At 45.7% G+C, this 16,763-nt stretch overlaps 2 protein-coding genes across 4 annotated transcripts; one reads left to right on the top strand and one right to left on the bottom strand.

Annotated features, from left to right (window-relative positions):
• The first annotated feature begins 952 nt into the window (after positions 1–952).
• Positions 953–7,282, top strand: LOC115037661 (beta-taxilin-like). 2 transcript variants are annotated; one of them, XM_029496339.1, is made up of 11 exons: positions 953–1,039; positions 2,657–2,867; positions 2,964–3,036; positions 3,240–3,325; positions 3,489–3,659; positions 3,728–3,922; positions 4,249–4,368; positions 4,693–4,767; positions 5,355–5,447; positions 5,603–5,698; positions 6,193–7,282. In XM_029496339.1, exons 2-11 carry the CDS (start codon positions 2,667–2,669, stop codon positions 6,982–6,984), a joined length of 1,902 nt encoding a protein of 633 aa, XP_029352199.1. In that variant the 5' UTR covers positions 953–1,039; positions 2,657–2,666; the 3' UTR covers positions 6,985–7,282. The 2 variants fall into 2 exon arrangements, with proteins under 2 accessions (XP_029352199.1, XP_029352198.1); XM_029496338.1 differs by lacking the exon at positions 4,693–4,767 and adding an exon at positions 4,575–4,649.
• A 2,588-nt stretch (positions 7,283–9,870) lies between these two features.
• Positions 9,871–16,523, bottom strand: LOC115037794 (solute carrier family 35 member D3-like). Of its 2 annotated transcripts, XM_029496530.1 has the most exons (5): positions 15,747–16,523; positions 14,355–14,565; positions 13,095–13,252; positions 12,108–12,579; positions 9,871–12,053 (listed from the first exon to the last, which is right to left on the bottom strand). In XM_029496530.1, the coding sequence occupies exons 1-5, from the start codon at positions 15,969–15,971 to the stop codon at positions 11,839–11,841; spliced, it is 1,281 nt and encodes a 426-aa protein (XP_029352390.1). In that variant the 5' UTR covers positions 15,972–16,523; the 3' UTR covers positions 9,871–11,838. The 2 variants fall into 2 exon arrangements, with proteins under 2 accessions (XP_029352390.1, XP_029352389.1); XM_029496529.1 differs by having other exon boundaries at positions 9,872–12,579.
• Positions 16,524–16,763: the final 240 nt, after the last annotated feature.

The following is a 16,763-nucleotide window of genomic DNA, read 5'->3' as shown; positions in this document are numbered from 1 at the left end:
GATGTTCTGTTTTCTTCTATTAAACTTTCTCCAAAGATCTCCGTTCAGTCTGCTCTGCTTCGACTTCAGCTCTTTGTTGTGTTTTCTTCTCGCCTTCCTGTAGTTTGTATTTCTTTGGGTTACTTGTGATTTTCTGGGGGTTATTCGTCGTATTTCTTCAGATTGCACGTGTTCGCTGAGGTCTTGCTAGCCGGCTACAAACAAAGCTAGCCGCGTTGCCAGATCTCGCGAGATAAACGAGTAAAAACGCGACTTTGCTTCTCAAATATCAATAAAAAAAATAAAATCTAAACTTACTACATTATGCAAGAAAGAGGCCACTTGATATCAATATGTTTACATTATATGTATATCCATGCATTTATTCGTGATTGCATGGGCAACAGTAAATTGACATTAAAACTCTGAAAGAAACTCTTTTAACCTCTGATTTGAAGAAAAGACAAATGAGCACAGCATGCCCCCCAAAAAATGAAGCATCTACACGTTAGAAAACAAACGATAGAAGATCTCTGCAAGATACTTCACAGGAAAACGAGCCCGCTGATCAGGAGCGGACCTGGCAACACGGACAAGCTCGCTGCAGCTGCAGTCGCCACTCTTCCGGTCACGTGATACGGATTACTTCCGGTGGCGTTTCTGCAAAAAATAAATAAATAAATAAATAAATAAATAAAAACGGAAATAAGTTAACTCCAGAACAACGCAAACACATGACAGCAACTTTTCTTTGGTTATTCCGCTTTCATAGTTTTTATCAGGAAAAAATACTTTTACTCATACTATTAATAACAATACTGTTTTTAATATGAAGGGCACTCTGTGAAATAAAGAAAAACACAAATAAACAAAAATGTATTGAAGTAACCCCCCCGACACACACACACAGAGCCACTGAGCTCTGTGTGTGTGTGCTGACCTTCTCAGGTTATTTTTGGGGTCAGCTGTCATTTGTCCCATCAGCCCGACCCTCCTCCTCGTACCGTCCTCTGCCTGTCTGTCTCTTCTTCACCTCCTCTCCTGTACTCAGCTAATCCTGGTAAGACTAATTTCACTCTGTCTCATCAGAAATCTCATTTTACTGAAATGTTTTTATAAACTTTTTCTCCAGAAGTGTCACAGTTTTCTGTTTCTGGGCTTTGGCTCGTTTCCTTGACACAAAAAAAATTGCTAGAGCAGATTTTTCTTTCCTAAAATGACCCAGTCGTAGATTGTAACAGATGTCTTTATATTCTTAATTTGCTGAACTGTTTCAGTGTGAATGTGTTAAAGCTCCAAATAAAAACAGGAGTTTTCCACGATGGCTGCCACAGCAGAATAAGTTGATTTGTCACGGTCAGGTCTGTAAATATTCTGCCCTGACACTGTTCTAACATTTCAAAGCTGTCAGATACACAAGTTTTGTTGTTTTTTTATTTTTAGATTGATTCAGTTCGATTCTTCTGCTTCACGTATGTTATACATATTTTTGGCTTTGTCTGTGAATCATCTCTGAACCCGTTAATGTTCAGGTTTTAAAAACAATAGTCATTTTAATTTTCCCTTCCTATTTCATTCCTGTCAGATCAATCTGATTACGCATCGTTAGGATAAAAGTATTGACAAAACACAATAGATATAAATCATTTGTTAAGCATAATTTGAAGGATTAAATATATATTTATGAATCTCCTTTAAAGTTTCCTCTCAAACTAGTCAGATAAACTCTTCTGAGTCAAAAATTCTGACCGTCACAACCAGCATCAATATTTGTATTGACTTGTATTTATGGATTTGTTTGTTTTGGTGTTTGTGATTTGATTTGTGAGACGTCAGGTGGTTGTTTCCATTATTTCATCCAGCTCAGGGTCGGAGCACATGTCTGGATGTTATATTCTCACTCAGTAAAAATATTAGCATGAGTTGTTTACGTTGATGTGGTCAACAGCTTGAAATTCAGGAGGGGGTGGGGTTTTGGTAGATTGGGGGCGGAGCCTTCTTTAAACTTTTCAAAGTGAGGAGGCATCACAGCAGATAAAGACACAAAACATCTGAAGTTACATGAACACAAAGTAAAAAGGTGTTATGGACAGTATGTGTGTGTGGCTGTAACAGGCACTTCGACCATATTTGGATGCTCTCAGAATAGATGAGACCACAACAGGTGTGATCAAGTGTGTGTGTGTGTGTGTGTGTGTGTGTGTGTGTCAGAGATAGAGTGGGGGGCTGCTGGCTTAGACAGCTAATTTTAACTCAACAGATACAATAACGGTGGCATTGCAGCAGAGCTGGTGGATAAACAGCCACCAGACACCCTGAATACACACAAACTCACACACACACATAGACAACAGCTTCACCTTGTGCAGATTTTTAAATAAGCAGTTGTGTATTTATGAAGGCTCTAAATAAAGTTGTCATGATGTTTGTGGCAAATAAAGATTTGATGATCAAATCGTTTCTGTTCGACATGACTGAGGCTGGTCATAAAATCAGAGAGGATGCTGCCACGGGAGTTTAAAGCTGGTCGACTGTTATTGTTAAGGCTCTGGTTTGTCATTTGGCCGTCAGCCATTTTGTTTTTGTGGGAGTTAAAAAACGGCGAAGGTAAATCAAAAGTTCAGGAATCGGTCTTCAAACTAAATTCCAGCTTCCTTAAAAGGCTTCTTGTTTCCAGAACTCTTAGGATGGAGACGTCGGTGAAAACAGCAAAGATGGTGGTCCCCCCCCAGCCCGACGCGGCGTCTTCCTCCCTGGACGAAGGCGAGGTGGCGCCTGCCGCCCGTGGCTCCGCCTCTGACCTCTTTGACCCCATGCTGGAGTTCAGCAGACGGCTGGAGGACATCGTCAGCACCTACGGCTCGGCGGCCGGCCTCCTGGACCAGCAGGTGGGTCATTTCAGGAAACCGGAGCTCACAGTTTTCTAGCTGCTGCCAAAATCATACAAAGCTGTGTTGTGTTTCGATTTTGTTTCTTTGTATCAGAGTTCGGTGCAGGCAGAGACGGAGAAGATGAAGGAGGAGGCAAAAGATGACATCACAGTTTCCACGGAGACGGGTGAGGCTGGAAAGGATGCTGCTTGTTTTAATCCTTATGGCCGTGCGGTCCAAAGAGCTCCATGTGCTCTTTAATGAACACAGGATGCTTTTAATGAACTCTGTATGATGATTCATTTGACATTTATTATAGATTAAAAAGTCAAAAAGGCAAAAGAGCGGTCATTCTCTTTCTTCTGACTTTCCTGTCCTCTGTTTCTCCAGACGTCGCTCTTGTCCTGCAGAGTCTGAAAAATCTGACGTCCCCAGAAGAGAAACTGGAGGATCTGGTCATGAAGTACGCAGAACTGGTGAGCCTCATTCTTCAGAATGATATTTATCATTTCCAGAGGCGATCCTGAATCAGCCAGAGTTTCAGTTTCCTGCTTTCTCTCAAAGCGACGCCGTCTATAACTGTTCTACAGCTGAAACAGGCCTTTCAATGTCCCCCTCCGTGTGTGCGTCTGTGTGTAGGCAGCGTTGCGGCGTTGTGATGAGAAGAAGCTGTGTGTCCTTCAGAGGAAACTGTCCGTCCTGCTGGAGGAGAAGCAGCAGATGCAGGCCGAGCGTCGCAGCAGCGTCGCAGCTCGCAGCCAGCTGGAGTCTCTTTGCAGAGAGCTGCAGTCGCACTACAGCACGCTGAGGGTGTGTACGCACAAAACACTCATTATGGACGGCTAAAACAAATGACAACTCTTTTTGTACACACACAGGAGGACACCATTCAGCGCTGCAGGGAGGATGAGGAGAAGAGGAAGGAGATGACCAGCCACTTCCAGGATATGCTGACAGAAATCCAGGCTCAGATCGAGCAGCACAGCTCCCGGAACGACAAGCTGTGCCACGAGAACGCCAACTTGACCGACAAACTGGAGAGCCTCATGAACCAGTGTGAGCTGAGGGAGGAGGTGAGGTCAAAGGTCAACCTGTTGGTGCTCTGCAGATCGTCACAGGACCGAGTCTGACTGATTATTATGATTCCTAACTTTCCCAGAAACATTTTTATTGATCCACTGATTGCAGAAGTGAGACAGACGTAATGAATCCAAAATGTCCTAAAAAGTACATTTTTAATTCTGAAGTCTGAATATAAAATATTAAATATCTAATCAATCAACAAAATTGTTCATATTTGTTGTTTTATGAAACATTTAATTCCCAGTTAAATTAGCAGTCTGGATACTCACTCATCGATGAATTGCTGAATAAATAAAGTGATGCGTTCGTCCTGCAGAGTTTGGAGAAGATCAACAAGCACCGCGACCTGCAGTACAAACTGACTGAAGCCAAACTGCAGCAGGCCAACGCTCTGCTGGCCGAAGCTGAGGAGAAACACAAGAGAGAGAAGGAATATGTGAGTACAGACCGGCACAGACCCGGTTTCAAGGCTGTGAGCATCCCGTCAACTGAAAGCTTTTATACTGACTCAACACAGCTACGTTTCTCTGAACACTGAATTTTCACTTTGCAGTTTACTTATTTTTAGACTCCTTTAAATGTTGTTGGTGTTGATGTGTGAAGGCCTCTCAGATTGACTGTGTATTGTCTCTGTCGCCGTAGTTGCTTAGGGAGACTATTGACAAAACAAAGAAATGCTTCGCTATGAAGGAGCAGGAGCTGGCCATGAAGAAGAAGGTAAAGAGCCGTCTGTAATGTGTCTCTGTTCTCTTCTAACCAGTTACTGGTTCAGGCTGCTGAGTGGAAACTGCAGGCTAAGACACTCACAGAGCAGGCGACTGTCATGCAGGCGCAGGTGAATATTCACTGTGACAGGAAGCACACAGAGTTAATACCATAAAGCTCATTTTCTATGTTTACTTCCCTTATTTCTTGAATTCCTGCTGCCAGGAACAAAGAAAATCACCACAAATTAACTGAAATTTACGGCTGCCAGGCCAGAAGTTGTTAAATAAAATAAAAGTTCAATGTTTAGTTTTCACATTACAACACATTTTACTGTTATTATAAAATAGAAACGTAGCATGTTGTGATAATATTTACTGAAAAGTTTCACGATACGTTGTGATTGTTGTGTTTCATGTTAACATTTTTTAGATCGGCTTCAGTGGATAAGATGCATAAATAAAAGTACATTCACTCAAAATGAACAAGTAAATCTAATAAATGAGAGCTCGAACGGCGGTGATTTTGCTGTTTTGTGGTTCAGTCTCGATGTTGGAAGGACTGAAGCTGACTTTCCTCCGTTTTTCATTCCAGACTCACATTTCAGACTTTAAAAACTGTCACTGAGCAAACTTTAACTCCGAAGAGAGAGAATTTCTGTGCACATGTCCTTTTTAAAGTCAGCTTCTTCGACTGACTGGTGCTTTCTGTCCACAGCTGACGCTCTACGCTCAAAAGTTTGACGAGTTTCAGGCGACTTTGGCCAAAAGCAACGAAATCTACGTCCGCTTTAAAAAGGAGATGGACAATGTAGGTGGAGAAGAGTACTGTGATGTTTTCAGATGAGAAAAAACTCAGAGCTAAAAATAAGTTGTGTTGAATAGACATTTTCTGATTCTGACTGATTCTCGACAATCTCAGGACGCCATTTTAACACATCGCTTTTTTTACTCTTTCCCTTTCAGATGTCAGCCAAGATGAAGAAAGTGGAAAAAGAGTCAAGCTTGTGGAGGACGAGGTTTGAAAACTGCAACAAGGCTCTGACTGACATGCTGGAAGAGGTACGATGTGAGATATAAGTGTTCAGCTCACTGACCTTCACTGACCTCCACAGCCGGCGTGAGTCAAACAAAAAGAGGGAGGACTAAAGGCTGGAGCTCAGCCTGATTGAGAATGATTACAGGTGTGCAGCTCTGCTCACCTGTAGGCTCACCTCCATCACACACCACGAAGAGTTAAAGAAAGTCAATCCTCCAAATAAAGAAAATCTGACATCTTCACAGAAAGTTGAATTCTGCTATTTTCACTCATTTGTGCCAACGTTTGTTTTTTTTCTGTCAATCTTTAGTTAAATGGCTGAAATTAAACTTGTAGTTTTTCATCCAACATAAAATCTGTTGGTTTTTTTGCATTCTCTTAAAAAGACCAAACTTTGACTTCAGGAGGGGAGTTCAGAAGATGTGATGTTGATGTCTGAGCTAATTTTGAAGGTGAATACTGAATAAATGATTAAATTTTCTGCTTCTGTTCTGATCATCTTCCACTTTTGTTGCAGAGAACCGAAAAAGGCAAAGAGTACGACCTCTTCGTCCTGAAGATTCAGAAGCTGGAGAAGCTGTGTCATGCTCTGCAGGAGGAGAGGAAAGTCCTCTACACCAAGATCAAGGAAGTCCACCAGACCAACTCCACCATCCCATCGAGGCTCCTGAGGAGCTCCGAGGACTCCGGCGAGGCCGAGCCGGATGACGCTGATCAGCGCGCCCTCCTGAATCCTGCAGAGGTGGAGGAGCTGCAGGAGAAGGACCCCGTCCTGACGGAGGACATGGCTCGCCTCAGGGAGGAGCAGGCCAAGCTGCGGGCGCTCGCTGACTCCCTGCTGACCACACCTGCCGACGACGAAGAGAACAATGATGACGTTGACCTGGAAGAAGACATCGTGGCTTCTGCGTTTGTGCACTTCAACACCAAACCCGAGATCCAAGTGGAGCCAGTTTCAGTTCCCGAGCAGGTCGGAGGTGTGAAATCAGAGGCTGAGGCTCGACAGCCCGAAGCTGCAAAACCTGACGGGGAGATTTCTGAAACGACACCAACAGTCCAACAACCAGGAGCAGAGAAAGTCGAGGTCAAAGAGGCGCAACAAGACAAACCAGAAGAGGAAACAACGCCAAGCTCTGAGAACGCTGAGGTCAAACCGGAGGAGGCCGACAAGCTCCAGCAGCAGGAAGCTGAACCGGAGAAGGTTTCAGAGGAAACACCCAAAAGTTCAGCTGCTCCTTCCAACGGTGACTCCGCCAAGAAACAGGCGGCAAAGAAAAAGAAGAAGAAGGGCGGCAAGAATGCCAGCTAAGGTTTAGGTTCAGCAGTGTGTGTGTGTGTGTGTGTGTGTGTGTGTGTAACTGAATTATAAAATCTTTGGTTTGTCTCAGCTGGTGCAGCCACCACTTCAGCTTCACCAGACAAAGACAGACGATGCACTGACTGTATTTTACAGTTTAAATGTCAGAATAAGGATTTATGTTGGCCTGTCAGATGATTGTTGAAAGTCCAGACTGACAGGAAGTGTTTGGAAAAGGAAACGGTCACACAATCATCGGCGAAGAATTAAGATGACGTTAATAAACTGATGTTTTGACATTTTCACCTTTTTAACGTGTTGTTTTATTTTATTTTTAGTGTTCACATCAAAACTAAATGTTTGTGTTAGCTTGAAAAGCCAAACTTCTTTATTCCACGCATTCATCGTTGTTACGATAAAGAGGACGAGAAGAAAAATAACATGTAGCATTTTATTTTTGGTCTCTGGAGGCCGACAGGCAGCTTCAGCCTAAAATCAGACCTCGACGTTGAGCCAAACAGTGAAAGGAGTCACGATGCAGATCAGCCTGGTGGCCATCAGATGGAGGCAGAGCTCCTCAAGTCACATCGTTTTTATTGACGCAGGTAAAAAGAGGTTTCTTCTCTGATCATGCCGATTTGGGGAAACGGAAAAGTTCCTGTTAAAGTATCAGATGATCAGAATCTGGGCCGTAAAAGCAGCCAGCAGGACTTCTGACACTTTGTGATGTCACACTGAAGCAGACTCGTCTCTTCTGATTGGCTGACTGATGGGAGACAAACATTCACTATTTTTTTTTTTATTTGTGTTAGCAGAGCTGAGGCTGATGGGGGAGTCAGCAGTTGTGCGTCGTTGTGTAGCTCTTCTGATGCTTTGTGTAACGGTGTTCGCCTCACAGCTCAGTAAGCGGCCAATGATGTGGGTGAGAAACCTGCTGTGAACACACACAGAAACCCATCCTGCTACACAATGCACGAGCAAACGCACAAAGAAAAAGGCCAGAAGTCGACTGTGTCCTCCTGCCTCAGAATTTATTCAGATTTTTTTTAAGGAATCAGAAAACCGACGAGGCCTCAAGTTAAAGAGGAACTCCTTCAAACTGCTGATTTCATTTGACCTCATTTCTCGTTCTGTGGAACAAACACACTGCGCTTCAGAGCGGAGGAGCAGCTGACCTTTAACCTGACAGGATGGGCTGATCGTCCTTCAGCACCAGGCTCCGTCAGATGGTTTAGAGATGGTGAAGCTGGGAAACAGCAGAAATAAAAACAGCTGACATGTAGCCTCAGTGAGTCTCTTTGTTATTTTTCAGTTTGCCTTTATTTATTTTTTATCTAAACTGAGAGCCAACAAGTTACTTTCCATTAAATTCACAATTATTCAAGCAGCAGAAGCTCCAGCCGCAGCAGACAGAGCTCAGAGCTCAGGATTTTTCTATTGTTCACCTTTTAAAAACACATCCAGTGAGAACGCACAGGTGAATGTGTGTCGGCCCCTTTTAGAAATTGAAAATTCAAGAAGCACCCTTGGCTGTTTTAATAAACTCAGAGCAGGAAGCACGGAGCCAAAAAACGAATCCCAAAATGAGTCTGAAAGCCTCCGCAGACATGAACTCACCGGCCGTCCTGCTGATGAAACCAACGAACACCGAGCCAAGTTCAGTTTGACTGAGGAGATAAAAGCGGCCTGTCAGACGTGTCCTCCTCTTTCTGCTTTACTTCTCTCTCTCTCACATTCAATCTCTTCCACCTCCTCAACCCAGATGGCTCGTTATCAGCAGGACAACCTGCAAATTGTACCATTTAGGGGATGTGTGTGTGTTTGAAGGGCAGTTCTCAGATGGCGTTTTTAGCCGTAAAGTGCTGAGTGAGCACGGACAATTTCCTACTTCTTCCTCCTCCTCCATCCTAAAAAACCAAAGTACCTGAGAGTGCAGCTGATGCCGCAGCGCCCCCGAGCAAAGCATCAACCTCCAACAGAGCTGCTGCAGAAGATGAATGATTCCGATCTGTTAATATTCCATCACGTCCTGTTTTAGTTTTGTTTCATTTATTATGTCTCCTCAGTTTGTTTTTTCCATTTTTTATAGACATTTATTGGTGTGTTTGTTATGAATAAAGTGATGCAGCCATCGCAGTCTGTAGAAACACCTACAACTTTGGCTGCATGAACCCAAAGCTGCTGATCTGTGTCTCTACAGCCGTCAGAAAAATGTAGACATTTAATCAGCAGAAGAAGAAAACACCCGTTTAAAACGTATCGTTTAGGACACGCTCCGAAGAAGTTTGTGTTTCCCATGATGAAACATTCAACATCACACAGGAAGAGCTCCTCGGTCGCTTTAACCTCTGCCAACACACACACATAATGACCGTACTGTAAATATGGATCATTATGTGTGTGTGTGAAATAATCTGACGCCTTCAGGCCTCCGCAGTCAATCTGCACTGAGCTGCATCGCCACTGGTGTCAGCTGATGGATACGCCATCTTCATCATCATCATGGAAATACCTTTATCAACAAACGCTTCACAGCATTCTTGGTAATTTCCTTTGGATTGAACATGTAAGTGAAGATTGGTCTTTTCTCTTTTTCTGCTTCAGTTCATCTGTAAACAGAAGAAAGAAAAACCAACCTGGGACTTTAAGTTTCTTCTGATTAGCTCACCAGCGTGTCGTAAAACTACAAAGATGATTTAAGCTTCAGTTTTTTTAACCATGAAGAGAAAAGACTGGCTCTGATTAGAATGCAAGTTAACCGATTTATTTCAGGAAATCCTTCAAAAATAATGTGAAGTGGATCAAATAAACGAAGGAGGTCATTTTGAATCTGATGTAATTTAAGAAAGAGCAGGACGGCGTGTTCAAGAGAAACTCGTCAGCTGCCGCATGTTTATTGTTTTTCTGTGGGACAGAAAAAAAAAAAAAACACAGCTCAGATACATTCATGCACTTTTTGGCGTCTAAATTCAAACAGACAGAAAAGTCTAAAGGTGAGCCAGGACGTTTTCCCTTCGTCACATTTTGGTGCCCGATGAGTCGTTCTCACCCAAACTCACATCGCAAAACAACAAACAAGTCACACGTCATGCTTTAACAACGATATGTAATGTTTCTCAAAGAGCCCACACTCTGCTCCCTGCAGCTCGAGGTCACATCAGATCTCTGTCACCGTTAAATGAAGTTCAGGGGCGGCGAGAGGAAAAATCAATGTGATCGATCGGAGCTTGACAGCTTTTTCTCTCCACGCGGTTCAGGACGCCTCGAGCTCGATGTTTAAAGGAAAGGAGATAAATGTAGAGACAGCAGTCCGCTCAGCTGTGGCCTCATCTTTTCTGAACTTTCTGTTTTATTTCAGGATTCATTTTTATCTCATGTTACTGAAACAGAGGATGATGTAGCTCCGGCCTACACGCGGCTGATGGGGGTAATTCTGTCAGACGCTCGGTCGGCCCACACGTGTCCCTCAGAGCGGCTGATTGTGGCTGATTCCATTAGAAACTGTGTGGAGGCGCCCGGAGGAAGGCGGCCTTTTCTTTTCAGGAGACTGGACCAAACTGTTCCACAGACAGCAGCCCGGTTTGGACAGTCAGCCTGGATGATTTTCCTTCATGCTAAGCTAAGCTAATTCACTGACCCTAACCCTGTTTGAACTGAATCATGATATGAAGGTAAATGAAAGACGAAGACCCTTTAAAGGGCCGAGCTATTTCTCACTCCGGAGCAGAAATGGCTGACAGAGTTCACACAAAACATTCTGTCCAAATGGAGCCACAGCTAATTACCTTTCCTCCTCCCACACGTCCGGATGTTTTCTAAAGCCAAGCCAGAGGCGTTAATGAGAAAACAGCATCTCCAACATTAAAAGGATTTAACAGCACAACACGGAAACGAGTGCTCACCGCCTCGAGTCAGCGTGGGAGGAAATGATTGGCAGCTGAAGCCGTAAAAAAATAACTATTCACAGTCGTGTTGATGGAAATATTCAGAGCAACCAGGCGCTTCCTGGTGAGACACGTCGCCAAGTTAGCAACAAAGCTAACTCAGCGAACAACCAGCTGCCATTTCCTGACGACAAACTCGATTAGTTGGGCAGCCATTGTGACTAGCATGCTCCAGGCTAGCAAAAATAAACCCCACCCCCTTTTTGGGTCACATGCTTGTTTTCATCTGACCCGGTCCTGAGTTCTGAATCCGGTCCACATGCAGCAAACAGAAAATCTGCCCGGCCAAAGTCTGAGCTACACGTTTGGGCCTTAGCTTAATTTATCGTTTCCAGATGAACCGGTTCGCCGTCCAGGTCGCAATGACTTCATTAATAGCACCACAAGAAAACGTCACGGAAATGAGCAGAAAATTAATTTGTGGCCACTTCTGTGTCTACGATGTTAATCTGACACGTCGACCTGCAGGGAGATTAGTTCTTCTTCGTGGCCAGTGCATGCTTTTTTTTTTCTTTTACAAGTAATCGAACTTCACCTGAACCATGAAGGTTTAAACTCCACCGATCAGCTGGTCGGCTGCGGTAGTTCAGTTTGCACTTGTTTTGCTTTGAGACCTGCTTTTGTTTGGCTAGCTGTGTAATCAGAGGGGACGTAAACCAAATCATGCTGCACGGCCGTCCGCCGCCGAGCTGAAGGACTCTTCATCCACTCTTCTCCACCAGGAATCTTTTCTGTTTTTGTGCTCGAAGCCCGAAGCGAGGTCTGACTGAACTTTTAGCACAAAAACACTCAGGCTATTTAATTTAAAGTTAATAAAAGAGGCTCCCAGCGGACGCAGAGGTTTCTTCAGCGTGCTCAAGCCTTTTTTTTATCCTCCACGTCTGTCCCAGTTTTCCGTCCTGTCCAGGTCTCAGCCTGGCCCTTATGGACTTTGCTGCTCCATGTTATCAATCAAAGGTTCTTTCTTCAAAAACTGCAGGTGTCTGATGGACCTCCACACCCCGACGTAGCTGTCACTGAGCGTCTGGCCCTGGCTGCTGCCCTCCTTGTTGAGATGCTCCCTCTGCATCTCCAGCGCCTCTTTTTCTGTCATGACGCAAGAATTGACGCCCGCCTCTGCGTCCCCTTGTCCACCATCTCCTGTCCACAGCTGTCCGTTAGCCAGCGGACTCTCCTCCTTCCCGTTGACGCTCGGCACTCCCTCCATCTGCAGCTGTCCCGGATCGGCTCCAGTCCCGGCGGCGGGCCCGTCTCCGTTCAGCGGCGGTTTCTCTTGGTACGGCTCCCCGGGCGGCGCCCCGTCCTTCCCCGCCACCTCCAGATCCTCATATGAGCTCTTCTTCTTCGTTTCAAAGTATTTGACCACACAATACGTGATGGAGCCGACGGTGTTCACCACCACGCCGCCGATGAACAGCCCAGTCGGCGCCACGTCGTTGAACGCCAGCATGCCGACGGTGATGGTGGCGATGCTCTTGACCACACCGACGAAGCTGGTGGTGACGGCGGAGTTGATGTAGGTGCAGTGCAGCGTGGTGAAGTTCATGGCGCAGCCGATGAAGATGCAGAAGACGAAAATGACGGTGATGTGGGGGTCTCTCCAGCCCTCATACGACCACATGTTGATGGCGTCCATGGAGATGAGCGAGCACACCAGCAGCACCTGAAAACGACAGACAGAGATATCAAACACATAGAAAAGAGGGAACGTGTCGAGGCAGGAGAGAGTAAATACGGATTTAAACAAAACTGTTCCACAAAAATGTCTTCAGGGGAAAAGGAATGAATTCAACACGCTGTTTAAACTTGAAGGACACCAAATGCGCTTTGGTGAGAAATTCTGACTGTAAACACGAGAAAATCCCAGCAGGCAACTTTAACTCAACGAGAGAAAAAGGACCATCAAAGGCTGGCGAGCGGAGAGCGAGAAGAGGAAGCGTTAAATTAAGAATAAACAACTGAAGAGTAAAACCGATAAATAGAGGAGAGGACACTCAGGATCATCAAAGAAGAACAAGCTGCTCTTAGTGACATAAAGGTGGAGGTGAAATATGACGAGGACATCAGGAAGGTCAAAAACAGAAGAACAAGAGCAGGAAAAGGAAAGAAACAAAGGGAAAACTTTGATCAGAGCAAAAGAGCAAAACAACAACAACAAAAAACTGTCCGACCCCTCACCGGTGAGGCCATGATGGCGATGGCGTACTGAGCGGTGAGCGGGCCGTACTCGCTGTCCAGACTGGTTTTCTGGATCAGAACCAGGTAGGAGGCGTGGATGATGACCGCCAGCACGCCGGTCACGTAGCCGAAGGGGTCGCCGGTGAGGTCGCCGGCACCTGGAGGGAAAAGAGGAAGTGAAATAAGAGTCTATGTTTCTTTGTTCACGGAGACGGATCAGCTGAAAACACTGTGGGAGGAGTGGAGTGGTGAATTCTACTTCAGTTCTCATGAAATGAAAATGATCTCCATCTGATCCGAACTGAAAGGCTGTAAAAGTGCCTTTTTATGTGGAATCCCGTCCAGAATCGATCAGGATCAGTCATTTTAATGGCTTCAGTCAGACTGTAAATATCAGAGAGGACGAAGCAGCAGTTTGTCATTCTGTCTCTTCTTCATCTTCAGCCTCAGACTTTGATCTGATCCGCTCTGCACGCCATCATCATTAAATTTCAGACTGAGGGAAGAGGAGGGACATTTTCCCATAGACTTCAACTCACGCCGCTGCCCCCTGATTGCAGACCACACCTCTGCTTTAGAGAGGTGTTTGTTCCCGTTCATCGTCTCCAGAGGATGAATTGAACAGTTCATTTCATTCAAAATCATCACGACTTTCTCTTTCACTCCAGCTTTCGAAGTTCTTCGTGTTGATAAATGTTCCGTCACCGTTAACGACCCTGAAGTCATAGCAAAAACACAGATAATCAACTTCCTGAACCGGCTGCAGAAAGGCGTCACGCGGCGTTTAATCTGGGCGATAATCACCTTTTCTTCAGCGTAAATGGGATGTTGTGAATCAATCAAGCGTGGGGGGGTCGATGTGGGTCCATCAGCTGTTTGTTCGTTAACGACTGAAAACAAGGCCGTGACTATTTAATGTGTTTTGTTTGGAAGGAAAAGTCTTCATCTGTAAGAAAACACATTATGGGGTTTTATTCTGCGATACTGACGACCTTTAACCTCTCTGACCCACAAAGGTCCTCGGGGGAGCATGAATGTTCACGTGCAGAACTTGGACTCACAAAAAAGATTTAAAGTGTACCTGTAAATGAATGTTGTGGTGGTGAAAAGTGTTTTCAGGATCCAATCTGCTGAATTTTCTGATAAATTTCACAAAGCTAATCGGATGCTAATGCTGCTGTGTGAGGAAGTCAAACTGATGTTCTGTCAGTTTGTGTCTGTTGTTGAGGATTGTGTTACAGCTTCTGTGTGTGCGTTTACCAGCCAGCGCAGCTCCACCGGTGGTGATGAGCACGGCGGTCACCACGCCGACGGAGGGCACGCCGTTCCTCAGCACGCACACGCCGATGCTGAGGGTGAAGAGCGGCAGGCAGCGTTTGAAGACGACGTACATGGGCAGGCTGAGGCCGCGCAGAGACCAGAGCGTGAGCGTGGACTGCAGCGTGGACAGGACGCACACCGACACGAACTCCTGCACACAAAGACACACACACGTCTTCACCGTGCACTCATAAATGTTAGCATGCTCACTTTTCCTGGAATGCTAATTATCTAAAAACAGCCAGGACAACATTTCTTTTTCTACTTGCTTGAAAGTTCTTTCGGTTTTAGTTCGACTTCTCTTTAAGAAGGCTGCTCAGTGGTTTCTATTCATCTTGATTCAGAAGCTGTTTCTGTCAGTCGCAGCTCACCCCCCCAACAGAAAAGGAGCCAAGAAGATCAGCCACCCAAGAGCTTCACAAACTGAAAGGTTCTACTTCTTCTGCATGTTGTCTTATTTTTTTCACTCGATTTGTGGATGTTATTTATGCAGCACTCATTTCTTGAGTGAGGAAATGAGCTGCAATGAAACTGCAGCTGGTGTTCCCTCCAGACAAACATAAAAAGTGTTTCCGTGCTCATAAAACAGATTTGCTGATAATAAATCTTTATGTTCACGTTCGCCTTTTTGCTGTTTGTTGGTGTTGTACTAACAGCTGAGAGGCCGGAGCTCCTCCGGTGGTCCAACAGTCCACCGGACAGCTGACAGGAAAACGTTTGGGCTTCTGTGTCTTCACAGAATTCAACATTTGGGAGAATCCGCTGCGGCGTTTTGTCTGCTGAGTCACCGGCAGCTCCTGCGAGGCCTCCAGCTTTTTAAAAAAGGCTCTTTGTCTTTCATGGGTCAAACGTTTGGAGGTGGGAGACAGAAACAGCCGTCCTGAAATCTCAGCAGACTCCACGTTCTGAGAAATCGGCCTGCGGCTGATGAGCCGAGGTCAGAAGATTCAAGGACTGACTGAAGAGGAATAACTAACTGCTCAGAGTCAAACATTTCTTCTTCTTGACGATTAATCATTTAATGACTTCAACCATTTTTTTGTGGTCAATAAGAGACTGAATCTTTCAGCTCTTTCTGCTACTCAGCTGATCTGTCAGCTTAATCAATCAATTGAATCAATACAAACAGGCTGTTTTTGTAGTTTCACCTCAAACCTCACAAATCCACCTCAGACTCTCACACTTCATCTTATTTATGATCTTTATCTCATTTTAAAGCAGCAATCATGAAATATAAAAGCTGGAAACTTTTGTCTTTTACAGTTTCTGTAAAAAATGTATTAGAAGCACAAAGATTCTGCACATTTTCAGGAGTTGGGTCCACAAACTGACCTTGGCCAGCTGGAGGCTGAACGCCGGGACCTTGACCTTCCCCAGCCGCCTCAGGGTCTCCAGGGTGAGGGCCGCCGTGCTGCTGGTCAGGAACTGGATGAGCGTCAGGAAGTTGAAGTGATAGTTGGTGATGAGGAACTTCAGCAGGATGTTCAGGGAGCCGGAGAAGACGCCGTGCGCAACGGCCACGGAGATGCCCAACATCCGGCTCTTAAACACATCCATGTTGGTCTGCTGGTTTTTTTTAAATGAAGGAAGTCAGGCTGGATGGAGGAGGAATGGGGGAAGCCCCGCCGCCGGGCTGCAGGGATGAGATGGACACTTTTACGCACAGCCGCGACGCACCGCAGCTGGACGGAGAAAGACCGAGCAAAACAGGGAGGACGTGAACGCACCAGTCAGGAAAAAACGGTCTGCATTCAGGAGCTTTCAGTTAAAAAAAAAAAAAACTACAGTAAAAATGATAAAAACAGAAACCTGGAGAGCAAAAGGAAGTCCAGCTTTTCACTTTATGTCTCCTTTCCTCCAGCGGAGCGTGAAAACGTTCAAAAGATCGGTCATCTTTCTTTTTCCACCAGTTTCCACTCACACAGTGAAGACTTCATCCGCCACTTCAGCTGTTTCCAGAGCAGAGACGACCCCCACCCCCCAAAAACTGCCCCGACAACTACCACAGGCAATAAAGGGGGACCAGAAGGTGGACCTCCGGATCTGGAGGGGAGAGCGACCTCCGAGAGCTGCCGCTGAAATATGACATTTTGCCGCAGCGCCTCTTGGCTGTGGACCGGAGGAGGGGAGAGAGGGAGGGGGAGGGAGGTAGGGGGGAGGGAGGAGGGGAGAGAGGGAGGGGGAGGGAGGGAGGGGGAGGGAGGTAGGAGGAGGGGGGGAGGGGGAGGGGGAGGGAGGAGGGGAGAGAGGGAGAGGGAGGGAGGGAGGGGGAGGGAGGTAGGAGGGGAGGGGAGGGGGGGAGAGAGGGAGGGGGAGGGAGGTAGGAGGAGGGAGGTAGGAGGAGGGGGA

This window comes from Echeneis naucrates, chromosome 24 (assembly GCF_900963305.1).
Source record: "Echeneis naucrates chromosome 24, fEcheNa1.1, whole genome shotgun sequence".
NCBI lineage: Eukaryota > Metazoa > Chordata > Actinopteri > Carangiformes > Echeneidae > Echeneis > Echeneis naucrates.
Note: the sequence above shows the minus strand (reverse complement) of the source record. Positions and strands in the feature narration are given on the sequence as shown.